Source organism: Cimex lectularius, unplaced genomic scaffold (genome assembly GCF_000648675.2).
Source record: "Cimex lectularius strain Harlan isolate CLEC.00 unplaced genomic scaffold, Clec_2.1 scaffold2, whole genome shotgun sequence".
NCBI lineage: Eukaryota > Metazoa > Arthropoda > Insecta > Hemiptera > Cimicidae > Cimex > Cimex lectularius.
In genome coordinates this window covers 5,998,389-6,011,538 of record NW_019394219.1, presented here as the reverse complement: position 1 = coordinate 6,011,538, position 13,150 = coordinate 5,998,389, and the positions used below count along the sequence as shown (strand labels likewise).

The 13,150-nt window shown below is 37.4% G+C and overlaps 1 protein-coding gene across 1 annotated transcript in view; it reads right to left on the bottom strand.

Moving 5' to 3' along the window:
* The window catches only part of LOC106666840 (protein Wnt-10a), a 40,556-nt gene extending 27,658 nt beyond the window's left edge, over positions 1 to 12,898 (bottom strand). Inside the window, exon 1 of the mRNA XM_014394318.2 lies at positions 12,803 to 12,898. Within this exon, the coding sequence (XP_014249804.1) occupies positions 12,803 to 12,843 (41 nt within the window). The 5' untranslated portion in view covers positions 12,844 to 12,898. The remainder of the gene's footprint in view (positions 1 to 12,802) is intronic.
* Positions 12,899 to 13,150: the final 252 nt, after the last annotated feature.

Sequence of the window (13,150 nt, the reverse complement as noted above, 5' to 3'; positions counted from 1 at the left end):
ATTGAAAAGTCAGTGTATCGATCATTAAAAACATCAATACTTTTATTTAGATTCTTCAGAATATCGATACTTTTGTTTGGATCCATCAGGATATCGACATTTTTATTTTGATCCTTCAGGGTATTGAAAAGTCAGGATATCGATCATTCAAGGCATCAATATTTTTATTTAGATTCTTCAGAATATCGATACTTTCTTTTGGATCCATCAGGGTATTGCATTTTTATTTTGATCCTTCAGGGTATTGAAAAGTCAGTGTATCGATCATTAAAAACATCAATACTTTTATTTAGATTCTTCAGAATATCGATACTTTTGTTTGGATCCATCAGGATATCGACATTTTTATTTTGATCCTTCAGGGTATTGAAAAGTCAGTGTATCGATCATTAAAAACATCAATACTTTTGTAGATTGTTCAGAGGGCGAAGTTTTCAGTGTATTTCCGATGGAAGTAACTATCCTATCGATATATTTCGAATTATCCTTTTTTTATTCAACCTAGGGGAAAATTGATTTATTCAACTGCCCAAAATTGGGTAAATATATCGATGATTGACTGAATACTTGCACACATAAATAAGAAAGCCCTTGATTCACGAAATCGCACGATTTCAAGTTTTAAAGAGTTGTGAATTGTATAAAAAATGTGATCCAATTAGAATGGCTTGGCTATGAGATCCTAGGGAATCCATCCTTGTTCTACTGACCTGTCTTCTACACACTCACATTTCCAGTTTCTTCGGAACAAAGATAAGTTGGAAAAAGATAACTTTGCAAGAAGTCGAAATAAAAAAAAGATTCTCTTTCAACTTATATTTCAACAAATTCAATCTAGAAAATTGTAAAATACACTTTATTTGTTTATTTAATTTTTTGACTTATTAAAAATCCAAAGCTAATAATATTTTTTGGAGAAGGTTCAAAAATTAAAGATCTTTACGAATCTAGAAGATTGTTTATCCTATGAATATAGTTTTGAAACTTAACTGTTGGCGGTGCTTATATTATTATTTGAATTTGTTTTAAAAATTCACTTAGTTATTTATTTAAAAGTTGGTCTTAATTCCTTCTATCGGTCAATTAGTCAATTAAGGATTTAATTTTGTCAAATTCATTATTATTTATGTCAATAATATCTTCATTTTTGCTATGTTGTGATTTTGGTGCATTTGAAAGCAACAGTACAATATTTAGGCGTATTTAGCCGAATGTCGTGGGTTCGAATCCCGCCTGTGACGCGAATTTTTCATTTCGAAAAAAATTGTGTATAATTAATTGAGCAACAGTAAAATATTTGTAGTTCAAATAATAAATTAGTCAAATGTGCTAATTATTTTTGTCTAGGTATGGATAGAAAAGAGATTTGAAATCCAATAGAATACATCAGCTTCTGAAATCGTGCATAGTTCAAAAAGTCGAGAAAGAGTGCATATTTCGTATTTAAATTTGTTTTTGTACAAAATCAATTTGCGTGTGCAACAGAACCGTCCAGAAGTCGTGAATTAGGTATGTCTAAGTTGTGAAGATCCTCGAGAGTGATTGCTAAAAAGAGAATAAAAATATCCATCAAATAAGGGAAATGTGAGACTGCCAAGAATCCATTCAAAGGCAGGAATAGAGTGAACACGTCGCCGTCTTTAGACGTTAGATTGATAGCAGAGTGATCCTTAGACAATGGGAGCGATAAAGGTAGATATAGAAGGAGAGCGGATCTTCATCGCCGTCCGTGCGAGAGTGGGATGGAAAAGGGCATAAAAAGGGAAATAGAAACAGTAAAAAGAGAAGGAAAGGCGAGAGAGAGAAAGAGACAGCCGGTGAAGAATGCCTCACCCAAGTAAAGTTTCCGTGGGAACGGAGTCCTCTTGCAATGTCATCCCCACTCTCGACTAATAGCCGACATATCTTAAGACAGTCCGCTCTCAAATAGTCAGGGACAACTACAAATTGCTCCACAACCGCCTACCTCTTTACTTAAATATCACCTCTACCCTCCAAATCTTTTAAAGAGGGCTTAATTCATTCTCACTTCGAAGACGCCCACGCCGACTCAGGACTATCGACAATTTACAGACACATCCTGCAAGAAGCGATAGATTCTTTTGGTAAAATTTTGCTGTAAATGTGGAAATATTTGCCCAAAATAAAGTTGATTATTATTAACATAATCTCAGTGATGTGTCAATCATCCATATGTTTTCGTGCCAAAAATAAAAAATATATATGGTGGTGTATGGTTGGGTTCAACCAATGTACATTCTAGAAACAGATAATGCAATCAAGTTGAATAAAAGCAGACTGAAACTGGTGTTTATTGCATCAGTTAACGAGATTTTCATTCATACTTATGTCTTATGTCCCAGGAGGAATAACAATCTACAGACAAATCCTTCCAGGAGCAATACCTTTCGATAATGGTGGCCTAAATAAATATTTACAATGGGGATCAGCACAAGGAAACGGAAATTAATAGAATGATAATATGTTTGTCTTGTTCCTGAATGAGCCCATAAAAAAGTATATCATACGATTTTGTACATATTTCAGAATTGATGATGGGAATTGGGTCACTTGTTGGGTCCGTCTTCACCACTCAGCCCGAACAGCCATACATTTATAGTTAATCAAATTTCACCTGAGCAGAGAATTAATAATTCCTATAGTTAAACTTTTAGTAAGTAGCTTTTTATTTTGGGTTTTCGTTTACCAAACCTACCTGTGCTTTTCCGCTTCTATTTCCTTTCTTCATTGTTTCAGGATGAGCCTATATGGGTCATTTCTACAAGAATTTCTCCCATTGTCGTCTTCTCTTAATTAATAAGTTAGTTCTAATAAAACAATTACTATTATTTCCATCACCTATTCATTACATAATAGGTAACTTTAGGTGCCCCTTATGCAGAGAAAGGTTGCTCGATGTGTCCCACATAATAGAGGCGTGTTAAGCCTTGGCTCCATACAGAGAGCGTGTAGGCATGCCGCCGGATTTAAGAATGGTTCTCGGACACAGTAGCGAGTTTCAGGCCCCCGTTCTGCTTTTTAGGAGAATTGGGAATTTTTTAAAAATAATGTATAGCCTTCCAAATATGTGTTCTTTGTTTTGTGTGAGTGAGTGTATTTATTAGAGTGAATGGGGAGGAGATGATGGTGTAATAGCATCCCATCGCCCCTCGAGCTGTCTACGTGACTTGGTCGAGGCGGAATATCTATAAAAGTACCCCATCGACCCCCAATTAGATTAGTTTGTTATTGTATGCAGGTCGATGGAGGAATAATGAGTACACCATCTACCAAATAGAATGAATCCAATGTATATAGGTGTGAATGTATTTATTTGTGTGAATGTGTGTTGTATTTGTACATTTCGCATGCTCTCGGGACTGAAATGACCGCGCTCTTTTATTACTTTATTACTTTACTATCGGAAAATGGCGATATGCTGAAACCGCAGTCTGCCATTCCAAATCAGCAATAACTGAAAATGAATGATCCTCAGTCAATAGACCTAACCAAATGTCCCTTAAAACCACTGAAGATCCAGAGAAGCCGAAGGAGTGAGGGCAAACCACAATTGCCGAGTACGACCAATATCCAGGTTCATCTTTCTGCAAACCACTAGACAAAATCTCATGCTTATTTTTTTCTCCCAGACGATTTTTCCTCCTTGTAAGAAATAATCTTGTTTTCTGCTGACTTCGTCTACTTGTTGGATGCATATTGAAAAATATACAATATAACATCCTGGTTTAACAAACACGCGGGTGAAGACGGATCCAATAAGTGGCCCAATGCCAGTTCAGCATATTTCAAGGTTGATAAAAAGTAGAATATCCATAGCGGAATACGAAAGATCCTCAACCAGCAGACCTAAACAAAAGTGTTCCTTAAAACCGCCAAAGAAGCCGAAAGAACCAAGGTGGGTGATACAACCTGAAACTCGCTACCGTGTCCGAGAACCATTCTTAAAACCGGCGGCATGCCTACACGCTCTCTGTATGGAGCCAAGGCTTAACACGCCTCTATTATGTGGGACACATCGAGTAACCTTTCTCTGCATAAGGGGCACCTAAAACCAAAGGTGGGCAAACCACAATGACTGAATACAACCAACATCCAGGTTTATCATTCTGCAAACCTCTCGATGAAATCTCATGCATATTTTTTTAAGCATAAATTAGTTTATTACGTTACTCAACACTGGTTGAGGAACATTCGTTTTCAGACATTGTTGATATGGAATTTTCCGATAGTAAAAGTAAATAACGTACTGCCATACAAGAGAGCTTACGCCCAACTAACAGTTGAAAGACTAGGAAAAAGGGAGTCCATTTATTCTGGCATAAAGATGGCCCTAAGACCGAGTATGGATCAGGACCTGATATCTATGGATGTAAATCAAGGACTAGATTCATGTAAGTTGTTCATTATTTCTGGTCTTGACGAATTCCAAAAAGATGGATAGCGTTTAGGCGCATTGGGATGCAATGGGCGTTACTTGATGAATGGGTTATGGAAATAATAGTACTAGTTTTCTTAGGACTAACTTATTGATAAAGGGAAGACGACAACGAGAGAAATTCTTATGAAATGAAATGACCTATATAGGTTCATCCTGAATGAATGAAGAAAAGAAGTAAAAGAGGTAAAGAAAAACAGAAAATAAAAAGCTACTTGCTAAAAGAATAAGAATTAATTGTCATATAAAGAATTATCAAAATGTTAATTTTCCCTCTTTCCTGGATTCAACGGGCCTGTACAGGCTGAATGGTTAGATTTTTCTAGTTCTTCCCTCAATTACGTTTATATGGCAGGCGACGAGATCTCAGCTCCTTCCGATCGTAACTCATGCTGCTAACTGGGTCTTTTAGAGAGTACGACGAGGATCTTTCATTTGGATTCATTTATCGCGATACCTACCGTCCACTGCAACGTTTAAGCGTATGTAGTTTAAGTGTAAACCAAACGTAAGCCTTAGGCAATATGTCATTGTTTTCAAGAGGAGACCGAGGCTTTGGCACAATCTACCAGAGAGATCAAAAGGCTGCATCAATGAAAGAACACTTAACTGCTCTTAATGTCCACGGCCCTTTGGTATTGTATTAAGATCCGGTCAGACAATGGAGAAAACCATAAAATCACCCTTGTTTTGATAATATGGCATATTGCCAAAGACAATGATGAGGCCGATATATTGATCAAGTTCAGTCAGGACACCTTTCTGCCCTGAATCCATGTGCAGCATACCAGATTGTCAAAAAGTAGACAATGCTTTTCAAATAAGTGCTCGATTTAACGGGAATATATTCTACATTCCAGCCTGACAGTGCGACTGCTGACTGAACACTGCAGACTCCGGAGGCATATGTATAGGGAAAAAAGCAGAAACTAGCCGGTATAGAAATGGCCAAGACGAAAAATACAGAACATGTCCTGTTACATAGCCTTGAACTTAACGAAAGCTCTAGAGAAATGGAGAGTGCTTAATAGACTACTTTGATTCTTTGATCATAGATGAACCTAGTCAATATTGTTTCAGAGCTATATTGCATGACACGAGACATGATATTTCAACAGGATTTTCTGAACTTACAAGAAAACAAAGTACAATCAATGTATAAAATGAAAAGCTGGTGAACTTGCTGTCTTTGATCAGTTGACAGTGATTCCGATCCAGTGTTAGTAAAGAGAGTAAATATAGACTTGGAGCAAGTAGAAAAAAGCAGGTACAGATATCGCCAGGAGAAGAATAAACGGCAGAACATGTCCTCGGCTGGTACGAAACAGGCTGAAATACCCACTCCATGCAGAGGAGCCAAGGCTTGAAAGATACTCACGAGAGACCTTCAGTTTTTGAACTAGATCAAAACCCATATTTTGGTGACAACAACAAAATCACTCTAGTTTGGGTCAGGTCATACAGGGCCATGGGGCAACGAGGCATAAATTACACAAGTCAAATTCAATCAGGATATAAAGATCCTTTAGATAATTGGTTAAGATTCCTCCATTCAATTAGATGCCAGTACAGAGGCATGCGAAAAAGTCATTAAAGGACGCAGAAAGTAACGGCAGAGCTACTAAACCTAAGACGTGTTAAGACTAGAATGAAAGTAGGACACTGCAAACCCGGGAGGCATTATGTACACTAAATAAAAGAGGCAGGTGGTCTACGAATATCGATATCAATAAAATGATATGGTTGTCTTGTTCCAGATTCGTAAATAGATCCATAAAATAGTCAAATAAAAAAAAGTAGTATGAGCTTAATTTCCTCGATATATCCGTAGTTTGGCGTAATTGAGTTGTAAATAATAAATTAATTAAAGGATCTACATGCATAATATTGATCGAAAGTCTTAATCTGATGAATAGTTTAGCTATTAAAGGGCCGGAGCTGGCCGGGGACATCTGAGGGGGGAGCCGTATCGCTATTTAAAACCGGTTTGCCGACCAAAGTCTCAACCAACTCGGAAGAGAATTTATATTCAATTAGCAAAGGATTCGGACAAATGGGCACACGGACGTGTTTGATGGCTACGTGCACGAACGGTACTTGGGGGGGGGGGAGAATAAAAACTGCTTATAATAATCTTGTGGTACTTAGCGATAACTGCGACCAACTCCCTGTTTTTTTTTAATATTTGTTTATAATATAAATCGTCTATATGATTAAAACGTGTGCCCAGGTTGTAAGATATTTCAAAGCGCAAAATTAAATATTTTCATTTAGAAAGTTTAAGAACATATTCATGATCTGTTCAGATTCCGGAGTAAAAATTACCTAAAGGCGTTGACACCCTTAAATATTAGTCCTTCACATTTTATTTTGTGTGTTTAAGTTCTGAAAAAAATCGAGAAAAGAATAGGATTGCGAATAAAAAAGGGTTGGATTTCCTCGAGGAGACAATAAGCCGCTAAGTTGGCCTCCGGGTTCATTTCCGGTAATTGGTAGGCTGAGTGGAATGGGTCATTAGTCCTCTCCTCCCTTTGAAGTCATAGACCATTTGAGAGATAAGCCCCCGCGCAGGCAGACTTCAAAACGGCGAGGGTCCATTTGGTTATTGCGCCCGTGCTCTGAAAGCACCAAAAGAGAGTAGGCTAACTAACCATCCGTTTGATGATTGACCTTTGACCAGAAGTTTGTCCCTTTTTGATGTCCCATCGTTAGCCCAATTAACCTAAGGTATAAAAGGACTTGATTTCATTTAACTAGACATCTTATCCCAGCGAACTTTGGAGATTATGATCAAGAAAGAGCTTTGACCTTTTGACGTTGTATAATTGATTATTAATATTGATTACTATGTTGAGATATTGCGTCTTGAGTTCTATATCCCAATTCTGTCGGTTTTTAGTTGCTTACTACTAGTTATTAGCTACCTTGTTCCTATTCACTCCGGATTTTCAAAAGTCTAGGTGAATTCTTCATAATTTAGTCGTTTCCGACTGTTCTTTCCTCGTATAGGACTTTCAGCCTTTGTCCATTTGGTCAGGGTGAGTCGAGAAAACAACGTCCATCCGAGTGGAAGCATTTACGTTGTCAAAATGGGTTATCATGATTGACGAATCATTTTCTGTCAGTTGTTATTTGCATAGTAGTACTAGTTGGTAGTTCCTGCCTGTTACTTTCCCGTTTATCGAGAGTCAACATAACGTAATAAGAAGTTTGCTTCTGTGAAAAAATTGTTGAGACAATCCTAATATTTTAAAAATTAATGAGATTTTTAATACAAGTTTCATAATTTGGTCGTTTCTGATTCACTTTGGTCTGCTAATTTTCGCCTTGGTCGGTCAGATGTTTTTCGCTATATTACGTTAGGGTTATAAGCAGGGAGAGGCAAAACAACAACAAAGTCAGTCTAGGAGAAAACTTCAAACTTAAGTTTTAAGTTCTGCTAATCATACTTCGTCAAATGTTATTTGGCAACAACTTGTAGCAATAAAGACTTTTTACATGCTTAAGGTCTCCTAAACGTGGGTAATTCGTGAAGCATAAAAACTTGAAACTTTGACAGATGAAGAATTAGATACACTTTATTTCTCGCTGTGGAAAATTGTAGTGGCAGTCGCTCTTTTCGTCTGTCAGGCACATTTCGGTATTTCGACATTTTCAACGGTTTGGATAGGATTATAAGCAGGGAGAGGCAAGATAACAACTATCAGGCGAAAACATTCTAATGGTCAATTTTTGTTTTTTAGTTTTTCCTTGCCTCATTTCTATCATGAGACCAAACAGCTAGTATCAAAAAGTACATTTATTTGCTTGTGAATTCAAAAAATTAAGTTATTTCAGATGCAGGATTTATAATGAAACTTCCGTCATCGACCTAGGATTAGAACATATTATTTGATGCAATAAATAAATAAAATTAAGAAATAGCTGAGTTAATTGTTCTTTTCGTCTGTCAGACTCGTTTCTGATGATCATTATTTTTCAGGGTCAGGTAGCAAATAACTAATAGCAACCAACGTGTTTGACGTACTTAGGATATCTAAAAATTAAGTAATTCAAGACGCAGGACTCACAATAAAACGGTGGTAATCAACATAATTATACTGAAAGTGAACACGTTACGTTATGCAGAGAAAAATAGTTGAGAAATTCGCTGTTTCCGCCCGTAAGACGCGTTTGCCATTTCGACAACTTACGGTTTTGTCAGTGTTATAAGCAGGGAGTGGCAAAACATGCAATTTGTCAAAACTTTTTTGTTTTTCTTTGTCCACTTTTTTTCAGTCAGGTAGCAAACAACTAGTAGCAACCAAGGACATGTGTTTACGGATTCCAAAAATTAGAACATTCCAGATGCAGGGCTTCTAATGAAACTTCAGTAATCGATATATGCAGAATTGGAACACCTTATTTGATTCTGTTAAAAAAATCGCTCTTTTTCTTCTGTCAAATCTTCATCGGTTTGGCCAGGGTTATAAGCAGGGAGAGGCAAGACCGTCACAAACAGAAAACATCTAAATGGTCAAGCTAGCAAAAATCTAGTCAAAGTTCTAACCAAGTACGTTTACGTTGTCTTCAGTCCATCAAATGCAACTTCGGTCTTTGGCCAACTTTAGCGGTTAGTAAGGATTTTAAGCAGGGAGAGACAAGACAATGACTTTTATCCAAGTACAGTGTATAGTATAAAATTGTGAATATTCCTAAATATATATATCTTCCCAGAACTCGTTGATAGCTTTCATCCAAAAAGGTCTAAATAATGTAATATTGAAAAAAGCGTCAGGTTTGAGGCAAACCTCGGGAATTTTGATACATTTTCATTTTTACGCCCACTTTCTTTTGATATTTAATTGAAGGATGTAAGAAACCATTAGCAGCCGATGCAGGCTACTCCCTCCTGCCATTAGCCTGTCAGATCGGCCATGGGAACAAATCCCCTGCTCATGTCTCACCACATATCACACAACCTTTCGAATGACACCTGATATATAGATGATACGGCCGGTTGTTCTTCCGTGATCAGGGATGACGGTCGTAAATGTGCGTTATAATTTGACAAAAGTGGAAGGTAAACAAATAGCATCAGTTTTAAAAAAGGGCGAGGGAAATCTTTAGTTGCCATCATGTAAAAGAAGCAGAAAATGTAACACCAAAGAGTTGTAAATAGTCGATCAGTTATATAATTTAATTATTCCCAATTACTAGTCCATTACAAACTAACTTCCAGGAGCAGATTGATCGCCTACGCTTTTAATTTAGTCATTTCACGGTTATGCTAAGAAGGATGGAGAAGGCGTCATCCGGCCTACTTAATTTACGACGGGTCTTATCCTAATCGCACTCTCCCATATCGATTAAAAACTGGAATTCTAATTTTTTTGATCTTTTACGTCCTCGACCGCGAGTTCCCTCAAGAGGCGCGTTTCGAGTGAAGCACGACTTGAATAACGATGACATCAGGCCACGTCATTATTGTTTTTAGCTCAAGACAATAACTTTGAACGTGGGCGGGCAAATTTTGCGAGATTTGTGAATCATGAGCCATAAACATAAACGGCACTGCTTTGTTGTCTTCTTTAAATTACGTGTGTATTATGGGAGCGATCAAGATGCCATTTGCAAAATTATAGCAAAGAATTTCGAAAATAATTTAAATAAAAGATCTATGGTTCTTTAATAGTTTCATGAAGAAGTGGGATAAAAGGTCATTAAATTAATAGTTTTAACGATTATGGAAAAAATCTGGCTTAATGTCCAAAAACAATGCATTTGTAGTAAAGTGTTTAACCCAGTAACATGTCAACCTTAGCGTTTGTTAACTTAAATCTTTAAATTTTGTACGACAAAATAACTTAAACATTTGTAAATTGATATGATCGTAAGGAAAAACTATGACAATATAATATTATTTATTTAGAAATCGTGAGATGCGGTCTGGTGCGATGTAGGTTTCAGAAAAACATTTTCTTTATCGTGCCAACGTTTCGATCTTTATTGAGATCATCTTCAGGGCCTGGGATTTACAAACATTATTTACATATAACAATTACATTTTGGATTATGGATTATTGTTATATGTAAACAATGTTTGTAAATCCCAGACCCTGAAGATGATCTCAATAAAGTTCGAAACGTTGGCACGATAAAGTAAATATTTTTCTGATACCTACATCACACCAGACCGCATCTCACGATTTCTAAATAAATATCGATTAACGGTCACTAATCACCACACATATAATATTATATTCATGTTCATTAAAAAAAATAATTTTGTTGGTCCAATGAAGTTCAGTACACCTTGAGAGAGTCAGTAAGGCGTTTTTATAGTCAACTGTAACACACTAAGATGGTAAGCATGCAAATAATGATGTAAACCGAAAATGGTTAGTTTTACGATATATTGCTTGGTAGTTTTCAATCATACTGGTCCGCCTAGCTTCGCTCTGTTAGTCGATAAACGTTTATTGATATTTCTCCATTTTTTTCTAGTGCAAATTTCTTTTAACACGTTTTGCAGACGAAAAGAGCGAGGAAAGCAGACCAAGATTGCCTAAACTACTTATCCCAATACCCAACCGATTTGGGCAGGCCCTTAAAATTTGCAGTGTGGGAAATCATCTTGTTCCGGCCCGACAGTCGGGTTTTTAACGTGCCTCTAAACAAAAATAACCACCCAAGATGGCGAAATGCTGAAACGCTGATTTAAGGCCAAAAACAGCGAGAATAGACGGAAAAAACGAAACTGAAGGTGACCTGAACTCCGCGTACATCATAAATCTCATAACTTGCAATAAATCACTCTAAAAATTTCTCTAAGAACAAAAAATAAATAGTATTGAGTTCGATAGCTCAAGTAGTAGAGCAGCGGCGTATCAAGCCGAAGATCGTGGGTTCGAATCCGGCTCGTGCCATTGACTTTTTTATCAACTAAAAACCTTAATTAATTGTAATGTATTAATTGGTCGAGCGGACCACGAAATTAGTGAATTTAAGTATTGAGTTCGTTGACATTTTTATTCGATAGAAATATTTACGAGTGTTCACTTCAAAGCTACATAAATTGTCACATAACGATATATCATGAGAAAGGGTGAGAGAGGTGGAGAGGGAGAAAGAAAAATATAAAAGAAAGGAGTACGAAAGATAGAAAAGAGGGTAGGACGGAGCCAGATATAAAAGTGAGAGTGAGAGTGAGAGGAAGGGAGAAAGAAAGAGAGAGAATTAGTGTGTGTGTGAGTTAGTAAATTAGTGAGGGAGAGATAGAGAGAGAGGGAGTAAGAAAGCGAGAGAAACAGAGGGAAAGAGAAATATATAAACATCGATGGATACATAGTAGGATAGATATAGATAGCATTTTAGTTCGATATAAATGTTTACGAAGTAAGTGTTAATTTCATAAGCTACATAAATAGTCACATAACGATATATCATGAGAGAGGGGTGAGAGAAGTCGAGAGGGAGAGGGAGAAAGAAAAATATAAAAGAAAGGAGTAAGAAAGACAAAAAAAGAGAAGGGGGCGAGAGATTAAAATGAGAGAGAGAAAAGAAAGGGATTGAGAGTGAAAAAGAAAGATAAAGACAAAAAGATAGATTACATAGAGAGAGAGAGAGAGAGAGAGAGAGAGAGAGAGAGAGAGAGGGTGGGAGGGAGGGAGGGAGTGTGTGTGTGTGTGTGAGTGAGTGAGGGAGATAAACACAGAGAAGGAGAGAGAGCGTGAGAAAGAGAGTGAGAGAGAAGTATGGTACAGCGATACGTTGAAATAGATTGATAGTTCGATAGATAAATGCAAACAAAATAAATAGAGAGTGAGGAAGAGATGTAGATAGATTGATTTAGCTATATAGATAGATATATTGAGATGTAGATTAATAGATAGATCGATTGGAAGATATTAGAGAGAGTGAGACAGAGAGAGAGAGAGAGAGAGAGAGAGAGAGAGAGAGAGAGAGAGAGAGAGGAGAGTTCAAAAAGGATATCCTCGAGAATTTTTATGTTTTCTACGTTGTGTTCGTAGCTGTTTTATTTCTTTTTATCAAAGACAACTTATTTCGAAATTCCGTACGGTTTTAGCGTCAATACGAGCATTTTTTCGTGAAATTGTATGCTCCTGTCCAACTCACATGGGCGTATTGACCGATTCATAAAGAAAACTGGTTCACACAACATCATTGGCGAAAGTCTCGATTCGAGTCCATTTAGAGAAGTTTCATTTCCTGCGTGGCTAAAATATTTCACTTTCACAGCACTTTTTTTTCTTCACTTGCACTTCACTTTTTTCCCACGTCAGTAATATGGTAGGATAATAATATGTAAGGATAGAGGCGGAAATATATTCTGTGTTTACTTACGTAAAAAAGTTGGTTGTCATTAGTAGGACTAGTAGATACATAGTAGACGTAGCGACATCCCCTTCGTGGGGGCATGTTGATCGCTGCTCTCACTCTATACTTCTATCTCTTTCTAAGCCTGGGACCCCCTCCAGGAGCTGGAGGGGAGATGCGAAAGGAAATCTCTCCTCCCTCCTCGCCAAGGCTCCAGGATTTTCGTATCCATTTCCAGGGAACGTTTTGGACGGGCGAGGGCGCGCGGAGGGTGGTCGGCCGGCCGGCGATGCGACAGGTCGTTTCATTGGCGAGGAGGGGGTCTGGAAGACGGGACGACGCCCCGGCCGCGATTGGCTCGCCCTTTCCAGTCTC